Below are 10,695 nucleotides of genomic sequence, written 5' to 3'. Positions count from 1 at the left end.
TACTATTCATGTGTACAAAGAAAAGGTTCTTGAGCATTGCTCTCCCTAGATACAAAATGTTACCCCTAGGATAATAGTGTAAGGTTGCCACTTATTTTCGATACAACACAATTTATCTAAAACATCGCAATATGGATATCAAATAAAAGGCATTGTTGAGCACTTTGGTCAGAAAATATTTTCCATCAGGGTTGTCATGCTTCTATGTAATCCATATATTTATTTTATTAATTTCAATCAGAATTTTTTTTTTAAGTATACACAGTACATATACGCTCAAGATATGTGCCATACATTCCAGCGTATTTCGGAATAGGGTTACCACCTAAATTTTGGGGTAAGAAATTTACTTAGTAGATATCGAAATGCAATCCAAATCTTGGTGAACCCGGTAATTCAGAATTATGCACCAAAAAATTTTATATTTTTTAATTTTACAGGATTTTCTCTTTTATTTGATACCAACAATCTAATTCTACATTACTCTGAAATTTTTAAATAATTTTTTGAAATAATCATATTTTTGAAATTTCAAAGTCCTTAAAAAAATCCTGACATCAGAGTGAAAAATGAACAACGCAGATTTACTATATTTTGCCCATATTTTCGATTAATTTTTGTGTATGTAAAATTTACTGTCGCACGGCGTAATCAGATCTAACGGTTCGAGTTATTCAGTTTATTCTATATTTTAGGAATTGTTTACTATAAATTGGAAAAAAAAAATGCTTTTTCGCAATTTTCGAACCCCTTTATTATATCGAATAACTAGACAAAGTGTATATATTGAATAACATGTATAAAAATAAGCTTTAAGCACTGATCTACTACGTTTGGTAATTTTATAGTTGTGTAATTCGGGCTTTTTGTAACAATTTTAAAACCTTCATACTGTTCTGATTAGCCTCCAACATGTCCAGCACTATATTCCCTTAATTCAAGTCGCCTTTTATAGTAGGCGTGCTGGAATTTTGATAATGGGTTGAGTACGCCTTCCAGGAATTTCTGAAATGTCTTAATACGATTACTATATAAGTACAGTTGTGTTAAAACACGACGGTTGTGAACACCTGTTACGATTATTTATTATATCTCAGCACTTAACCTCACATAACACCGAATAAACATAGGTTGCAGAGTTGTATCGTCATGTGTTATTTTTCTTCACAAAACAATAACAACATTTTTACAACTGTCATGAAATATCATGACTTCACGACAAACACGACAAATACGACACCTTGTGAATTGCCCAATTAAGTAGACTGCATCACCAAAAAAAAGTTGCGGTTTTCCCCGGGGATTACACAATTTATTATATTTTAAGACGTCCACCAAAATATTTCGGAAAACTATTAAGATTTTTTTTTTTTTTAATCTTTAAGAAATTATTTTTATTCATAAAAAACTCCATTTTTGGAGGTATTTTCAAATCGGTCCAGCTCACGTAAATCTTAATATTTTTCCGAAATATTATGGTGGACGTCTTAAAATATAATAAATTTTATAATTCCAATGGAAAAACGGTACCGATTTTTTTTTTTTTTTTTGTATGAGGAGTGATGCAGTCTAGTGTACATGTATCTCAAAAGATCTAAACAATAACAAGCCTGCATTTTTCGCATAAGTTCGCCAAAAACAAAATGAAACAAAACCAATTGGATGAACAGTAAAGACATTTTTAATACACATATCTACTATATTTATATTTGAGGAATAGCTTGAAGTGGTTTTGAAAATAGCAAATAATGCATATATTACTACATACATATGTAAATACATATACACATACAATACAGATAACAAAAAGTATATGGAAATAGAATTATGTATTGGTAAAATTAAAATAAGTTCTATCAAATAAAAGTAATTACTAGCGATTCTCGTTGCTTAAACTAGCAAACGATAAATCAAACAAAACAATACAACTTTGCTAAAATAATCAACATTACAGCTAACAAATATTAATTATAATTAGAAATACTTTGCTGTTTAACACGAATAAATGTATTTTTATATGTTATTTTTCTAGCCATGTAAACACAAAAACGGAAATGGAACTTATTTGTTGAAATTTTTATAAATGTTTTGTGCGCTGCAGCATTGGTCGCCTAATTTTCGTTTATTAAATATTTATAAATTTTTCTTTGCATTTATTTAATATCACTCTTTTCATACACATATACATACATATACATATACATATGTATATAAATTTATCTATGTATGTATGTATGTGGCGTTCAATGCTTTTTAACTGCAAATCATGTAGCATCATCCCTATCCATACGACCCTGAGATATACTCGATCGCTTGCCATTAGCGTGGTGATGTTTAACTTCATCTTGATTGGAGACAGTGATCTTTGAATTACTTAGATCGGTTTCTTCGGGTATCACTGTGGTAGTATCTTGATCCTAAGTGAAAGGGAAAGGAAAGAGAAATAAATTTACAGTTATTGATGGGCGTTAAGCTTTTTGTTATATTCAATAGTGCACATGCACTTGAAATTGTACAAATGTTACAAACAATGTGTTTGTAAATACAAATGAACATATTACAGGGGAAATTTTAAAAGGGAATAAAAATGTAAAGCATCTAAATATTTAGTATAAATTATGTACAGAGGGCGGAATAAAAAGTCCACATTCCGGTCAAGCAGTTGGCATGGCACACAATCAATGCTAATTTTAATTATATTTTGTTAATAACAGAGTATACATACAAATATGCACATACGGTTTCGTTTTTCCATCGGAAATATAAAATGTATTACATTTAAGAATTCCGACAAAATATTTCGAAAAAATATAGGGAATTAAGTTAGTTGGAACTATTTGAAAGTACCTCCAAAAATCGTGTTTTTCATAAATGAAATTAGTTTTAACAAATACTTTTTTCTTTAAAAGAACCTTAGATGATATTGGAGTTTAAGCTTAAAAGGTCTGCATAAAAATGTTACAAATTTTTATCAGCGGTATCAAAATAATGCGATTTTTGGTGGATCCAGCTCTCAAAAATCTTAATATTTTTGCGAAAGAGTTTGACGGAAGTAAGTAATACATTTTATAATTCCGGTAAAAAAACGCAACTTTTTTTTTGTGATCAATCCTCATGTAAATACATACATTTGTTTAAATTCATTGTTATATGCCTTATGTTCTAAGAATTTTTTAATCACTCTGATTTATTTCGTATTACGAATAGGTTCAAATTAATAAATAACGAGTTCATGCAAACATATTTCCAAATATGGCTGTTTTTATTCACAAATTAAAAAATGTTTGCAAATATTTACAATGTCGGTACTCAATTAATGTTCTGCGAGCATTATGACTAAGAAAAAATCCATATTTTTTTAATTAAGTTCCAGTTATGTTAAGAACCACCTTGTAAACGCTTTGTGTTCGGTTTCTGTTGAGGAGCTTACTAATAACTAGAATTCGCCTAATGATGGGTATTCTAACATTCTTTTTTTTTGTATTTAAAGTACCAATTTTCGGGATGTCTAAATTCTAAATTTAAAAAAAAAATGGTTAAAATTTATGGTAGAGGAAAAACTAAAGCAATTAACACCTTACCTTCTACCTGCCTCAACTCACCTTACCTTAATTCACCTCAACTCAACTCAATCCACCTCACCTAATCTGTGCTCAACGAAGCAAATCACAAATCAATTTTATTTCCGAAAATCCCGAAGTAGCCCCTAATAACCCGAAACAGCCTCGAAAAGCGATAACTATTGCGAAAGACCCGAAATAGTCCTGTAAATACTGAAGTAGTCTCGAAGATTGCGAAATAGCGCCTACAATCCTGAGATAGTTCTGAAAACCCTATATAGTCTTGAAAATCTTAAAATAGTATCGAGAAACCCGAAAATTGCGAAATAGTCTTGAAACCCCTACATAATATAGTTCCGAGAATCCAGAATAAAAAGCTAAAATTAGTCCCAATAACCACGAAATAGTGTCGAGAATCTCGAAAAGCCCGCGATAGTCCCGAAAATTCCGAAATAGTCTTGAAAATCCCTAACTAGACCTGAGGATGCCGAAGACCTTAAAAATCCTGAAATAGTCACGAAAATAAAGAATAAGTCCCAAAGACCCGAATATCCCGAGGTAATTCTGAAAGTATCGATATAGTTTCGAAAATCTCGAAATAGTCTTGAGAACTCCAAAACTACGAAATTCCTGATATAGTTCCACCATTCCCGAAGAGGTGTCGAATCACAAATAGTTTCGAGAATCTCGAGAATATAGAGACACTCCTTTTTTTTGATAATTTTTTATAAAGATATAGTTCATACTACACCAAAAAAAAAACTTAAAAATAAAATCTTTGCGCAAATCTCAGCAAAATTCAATAAATTTGCTTACGAATTTGCAACTTACTATTCAGATTTTTTTGAAAAATTCTAAGTATGCATTTTTATAGCCCATTCAATTTTAGTATAACAATTGCATTAGATAAGGATTAGGGATATGAGCCACCTAACAGTAGTAAGGGACTTTGAATCTCGAAAATCCCGCGATAGTCCCGAGAATCCCGAATTAGTCTTGAAAATAATAAATAGGCCCGAGAAACCCGAAACCTTGAAAATACTGAAATAGTTCCGCAAATCCAGAAGAAGTCCCAAGACCCGAATATCCCGAAGTTCTTTATTTTTACATTTGGTATACGTGCATCTGCCCGTGAGTATGCCTGAGCATTGTAAAGCCATACTACATTTACATAGTTACAAATCCCTAATACCAAGCGAAAATTTAGGCGCTTAACTGTGTGCACAAATAAATTTACAATCACACCCGAGCAACTACACCATACTGCCACGAATTTCTGTTTGTTCTGCATACTCAGATTGCATAAATTTTTGCTTTTGTTTTACCCTTGTATTCCTTTTATTGCTTCAACAGCTTTAATAACTAACCGTTGTGGCAGAACGTTTTCTATATGATCAGTCACCACTTTTAAATTACTCATACAAGCACATACACAGGAGCCCAGTACGAAAACAACACCAGACGACATGAAAGTCGCCTTAAAAGCATAAAGAGCATTATAAAGAGCGAAATAACTCACACTAGAAGCTTGATAAACCAAGCAAAATTTCAAATTTCTTCAAGCCATTAGGGTTGTGTATGGGGGTTTTGAGTCTGCTCCTATATACTCACTTTCTTTTTAATCCTTCCCCAGGCAAAATATTTCTTTAAGGGAAGTACGTGGAAATTTCGGTGCTTTTTCTTACCTTCTAGATGACCGTTGCCTGACTTGGGCAATAAATTCGTTCAAACACTTCAAATCCCCAGGATCTCTACGTGAGCTGTGTATGATAAGGGTGTATGTATTCCCGAGGGTTGTCAGGGTGGTGTTCATACCGGAGGCCGGAAAAAGATCTTATGTTTCTAAAGAAAACGGTGGAGCTACTGGTTGGCCTGCACCTCCTCGAGACCGATCAACACGCTTATAGTAAATGAGGGTCGGTAGAAACTGCATAGGACACAATTTTAAGGTTGACGGCAGAAGCCTTTACTCATAAAGATTTTGCCGTAGGATGCTTCCCCGGTATCGAGGGGCTTTTAATAATGCCCTGTCGGAAGCAATACTTGCAGAACTGTCATGGCAGTATGGGACTGCGCTTGCCTGCATCGCACAGTGAATAGGGACTTTCCTCAGGACGGAGTCCTCTCACCCTTTCTCTGCGTCGTAGTGGTCAACGATCTGCGAGAGGAGATGGAAAAACGCGGTTGTCGGGGAATTTCCTACGCAGACGATGTTGTACTTATGGTTAAACTTGGTACTTTTATACCCGTTATTAACTTTCACAACGGTATCCTAATTTGGTTACAAACTGGTCGGCCATAAGTGGCCTCGCCATCAATCCTAGTTAGACAGAACTGATCTTATTGACCAGAAAGTATAAAATCCCTGCACTGGTCTTCCCTCTGTTGGAGGTCAGCACTTACAGATATCTGACAATGTCAAGTAATTACGCTTGATCTTCGACAGGAAGCTGCAATGGAGGCCGAACATCGAGGAAAAAGCAAGGAAGACATCAGTGGCCTTATGCTGCTGTAGGGGAGTTATTGAACGAAGATGGGGAGTTTAGCCCAAAGTTGTCTATTGGCTTTAAGAAACCGTATTCAACCCTATTTTGTATTTATAGAGCTCACTTGAGAAGGCTGCACTAGCTAAGAATACAACGGGCTGCTTTAATTGGTATTAGTGGGGCACCGCAAACCACTCCAATTTTGTCACTTAATGCAATGCTGAACGTAGTGTCTGTCGACATTGCAGGCAGAATTGCCGCAAGGCGAACCGTTATTAGACTCAGGTAAACCAACTGGTTGACCGAATTAAACACTGAAAACTCTGGAGTATTGGAAATGGATTGGGCCGGGCGTAATTTCTTGAGAGGGGGAGCAGTGGATTTCATCACGGATCACGGACGGAGGGGTATTCTATCGAGAGCTTTACATCAGTACTAAGTTCCGGATTCAGGACTAAGGGATTCTGTTTCAGGCAAAAGTGGATGCTATTAAGGAGGCAGTATATTCACTGCTCAGAAGTGTGATGACTTTAGAGAGGTGGGTGTTTATTCTGATGGCCAAGCAGCTATGAGGGTCTTAAGTTTATTGGAGGTGCGCTCTAATTTAGTTAAAGGATGTCTGCCCTTTATTTCAGTTGCGTCGGAATAGTCCTGTATTAGGTTTATATGGGTTCCGAATCACAGCGGCATTGCGGGAGAACTTTGTGGCAGGCGAATTTGCTAGAAAGGGTACCCTTGAAATGTTATTGTTGAATAAGGAGCGGCTGGGTGTGCTGTCCAATCGGTATCAATTCAGTAAGGCCCGGAAGATGACGAGATGGACTCAACTTAGCACTAGATTCTTAGGTGTCCAGCTTTCGCGAGGCTAAGATTAAAATACTTTGGCTCTGGGGCATTGAGATTAGCAGAATTCGTAATTATATAATCGCCGCTCAAAATGTGGTACCACAAAGGATAATCTTTTAATTGCCAAAGTGAGTTTCTTACTTCTGGGATTGCCACCAAACCTAACCTATTGGGATTATTGAAGTTACGACAAACCGGTTGAGGGAAATTTAAACAAATATCAATTTTTTTTTTCTGGCCGCTGTGTGGAAGTCTGACTAAACCGCCGGCAAAAATCACCTTATTCGTAACGAAATTTTCAGGACGTAGGAGGGAAAAAAGGAAGAAACCCAGACCTATTCGGTCAGCACATATCAGCTATGTATGATTCGCTGACGTTATTGTCCTTGGTGAACCATTTTCAACTGGGTACAAAAATTCGACCATTAATCACATTGAAGCTATTTGTTCAACTCCAAATAAATTGCGTAGAAACAAATAATATTGAAATTCACATAAATACTATTTGCATATGTGTGTAAAATAAAATTCATAGTCATACACAAATGTGCATGAGTTTTGAAGTATGTATATTTGAGAGCAGGCATGAGTGCATATGCATTTACCTATGCTCATATAGGCATACATGTGTACATATATTCATGCGTGTGTAATTTCTTTGCTCAGCAGTAGTGGCATAGTCAAACTGCAATATGCGCAATTGAGCAGCTGCATTAATGTATGATTGCATACAAAGTGGAAAATATCAAACGCTGATGCAAATCGAAATAAACAGACACCTACACATACACATCATTCATATGCATATGCATATATTTTTGAGTAGGTACTGTCATATCCACAAGTGAATACAAAATACATACGCATCCTCAAGCTTAAATGCAACTTATAAAATATGGCACAGGCAAAGTGCAACGCCATCGCACCGCAGTGACGGAAGTGCCTGTATTCAATGTTGGTATATCTGTATGTACATATGTGTGCATGTGTAAGTAAAGTGTGCAGTAAAAGTGTTTGGTTGGCGAAATGGAAATCTCATTCATTCGCTTGATTGGTTGCACTTTTGATATTGGAGGATATCTATGCTGTAGAAGGAAGGAAAAGTAATTGCATTTGATATACAGCACAATGAGGCAGTTATGTATATGTATGTATGTTGTCTGTACATTCGGATTGTCCTTAAAAATATTATAACATCAAGGGGCACGCTTTTTCGTTCTGCGTAAAAAATCAAAATATTCACTAGGGTCGTAGGGTTGGAAAAATTTAAATATTAAAAAAAATCGTGTTTATGAATCTATATGAGCAAGTTCCAATACGCTGAGTTATACAATTTTTTAAAAACGAGTTTATAAACTTATATGAATAAGTTTCAATGCCCTGCATTATAGGTGGGCAAAGTAAAAATTTTGTCGAATTTTTGCGACCAAAAAAAAAATTCAAACCGTAGTTTAAATTAAAAATTGTTTTCCAATTTTTATTTTATTTTTTCAAATAGTGTTTCTGAACTTATATGAATAAGTTTCAATGCATTTAATTGTAGCTGATCAAAGCAGAATTTTTTTTTTTTAATTTTTGCGATTTTCAAAAAACTTTAATTATTTCAAACTAAAATTTTTTTTTGGTTTTTTAATTTTCATGGATGTCTTTATTTTGTACTTAAAGGAAAATAAAGGGGTGCCCCATACAAAATTTAGAAGTCAACTACAAAAATGTTAAATAGAGTTTTTTACTTTATATAGATAAGTTCCTAACGCTGAGGTAAAGCTAATCAAAGCAAAAATTTTATTTTTAGCGATTTAATTAAAGTTTTTTCAATTTTTTCTATGCTTTTTTATTTTCGTGTATGTCTTTATTTTCTACCTAGAAGAAAATAAAGGAAATCAAGAATGAATTTCAAGAAACCAAAATTTTAATCGAGTTTACGAGTTAATATGAGTTTCAATATACTGAGCTGATCAGTGATCACCGTGAAAATTTAGTCGATAAAAAAAATTCTATCCCTAAAAATTTGTTTACAATTTTGAAACTTTCGTAGATGTCTATATTCTGTACGTAAAACCAAATAAAAGGGTCCGCATACAAAATTTAGATGTTGATATTTTTAAAGACCACCCTAATGACCCATATATGCATGTAGAAGTGTTGAGCACTCAGATAATCTCCCTGCCGGGAAACCACGGACTAGTGAATCAAATTTCTAGTTTCATACTAAGTCTTTATCGCCAAAAAGGAACTAGTCCGATAGGAGCTAGATCCCCATCAGTCCAAAATCGGCGAAAACTCGTACTTTTAAAAAACTAAATTTTTTCAGTTTTTTTACTAGAAATCTATATCTAAAGTGACGAATTTAGAACTGGTTCGGAACTATAGAAAAAGAGATGCAGACGAACTAGATCTTATTTGTGGAATTTAGAATTAGTTCGGAACTATCGAAAAAGAGATGCAGCAGGGGGTTTGTTTACTTTACATAGATATGTGTTCAGCGGCTTTTTCGATCAAGTTCGCTTCTATTCTGCATTTAGCAGATGCTTTTTCATAGCTTGGTAATACAAAGCCAGAATTTGTGTTAACATTTCAACATCTTGGGACCGTCTGGAATCTAACAGCGAGCACCTCTGCAAACTCAGCTACAGCTAGGGCTGCCAGATATCTCTGTTGCCAAACCGGGACACTTAAGGGGGGGAGAGGCCTCTCGCTCCCTTCCATTTCGTTTCGACAAAAATTACGTACAAAAGGATGTAGTAAAATTTTATTTTGACAAAAAAACATACAAACATGAGATCATGAGATCATTACAACGTACACCAGCAAAACAAAACAATTTATCACAACTAAAGTACAGAGAATTTTCCACAATGCATGTACCTTTTTTGTTCCTTATAAAAATACAGTTTATACTAAATACATCAGAAAACATAAAAATAAAATTTCTAAACTTTGTGCAAAACTCGGCAAAATGCAATAATTTTGCATACAAATTCGCAACTTTCTATTCAGACTTTTTTATAAAAATTTTGAAAATGAAGTTTTGCAGCCCATAAAAATTTAGTTGATTTTTGGTATTGTTTTTACTGAGAGTATCTTCCAAACAAACTATGTTCGACATTTTTTTGTATGTGGAAAACACTGTCAGCAAAAAATAAGTAATTGCAAAAAATCAAAGAAATTGTCTGGTAACTTCAGACTTGCACTTTACTAATTGGCCCAAAAGCTACATTTTCAAAATTTTTCTAAAAGATCTGACTAGAAATTGTGATCAGATGAAAGAGTCTCCGAGCCAATAATTTTGTACGGCACGGTTCTTATAAATAATCTAGGTTTCACGAAAGAAAAAAAAATGAAATACAATGTAACATTAAAATATTAGTCATTTGTTTCGTTGCTGTGAGCTTGTTTCAAAACTTCTGACTTTTGCTTAATATAATTGTAAAACTCTGTGCATGTCATTTTAACGTATTTAGGTACATACTTTTATTAATCATCAACTATTGCTTGTGAAAACGTGCTAAATTTAAAAAAAAATTCGCATATGAAAGAGCACCAACCCAACTCGTAATAAATTTAAGTATACAAATTTTAGTATTTAGTATAGAAATATTCAATTGAAATACGCCAATATTAAAATGAAGCGCTTTGCACTTAACGGATGCTTTTTCATAATTAAGTTAAAAAATATATATTCAAATTCCATGCTGTCTGTAATGGGATTTGAACCCTGACGCTTTGGAAATTAGCAAATTGTGGCAAGCATCTTCGTGCACTCCGCTACAGCCAGACATGTATATGTGCATTCAAATGTT

General features: G+C 34.0%; 1 protein-coding gene across 2 annotated transcripts in view; it reads right to left on the bottom strand.

Moving 5' to 3' along the window:
- Positions 1-1,828: 1,828 nt before the first annotated feature.
- The window catches only part of LOC118740596, a gene marked incomplete at its 5' end in the record, with an annotated part of 54,404 nt that continues 45,537 nt past the window's right edge, over positions 1,829-10,695 (bottom strand). Inside the window, 1 exon segment of one of the 2 annotated variants that reach the window (XM_036472196.1) lies at positions 1,829-2,417. In XM_036472196.1, the coding sequence (XP_036328089.1) occupies positions 2,265-2,417 (153 nt within the window). 2 annotated transcript variants of the gene reach the window in all.

This window comes from Rhagoletis pomonella, unplaced genomic scaffold, assembly GCF_013731165.1.
Source record: "Rhagoletis pomonella isolate Grant_MI unplaced genomic scaffold, Rhpom_1.0 Rhpom_scaffold_00006, whole genome shotgun sequence".
Lineage (NCBI taxonomy): Eukaryota > Metazoa > Arthropoda > Insecta > Diptera > Tephritidae > Rhagoletis > Rhagoletis pomonella.
The sequence above is the reverse complement of the archived record's forward strand: the minus strand, read 5'-3'. Positions and strand labels throughout refer to the sequence as shown.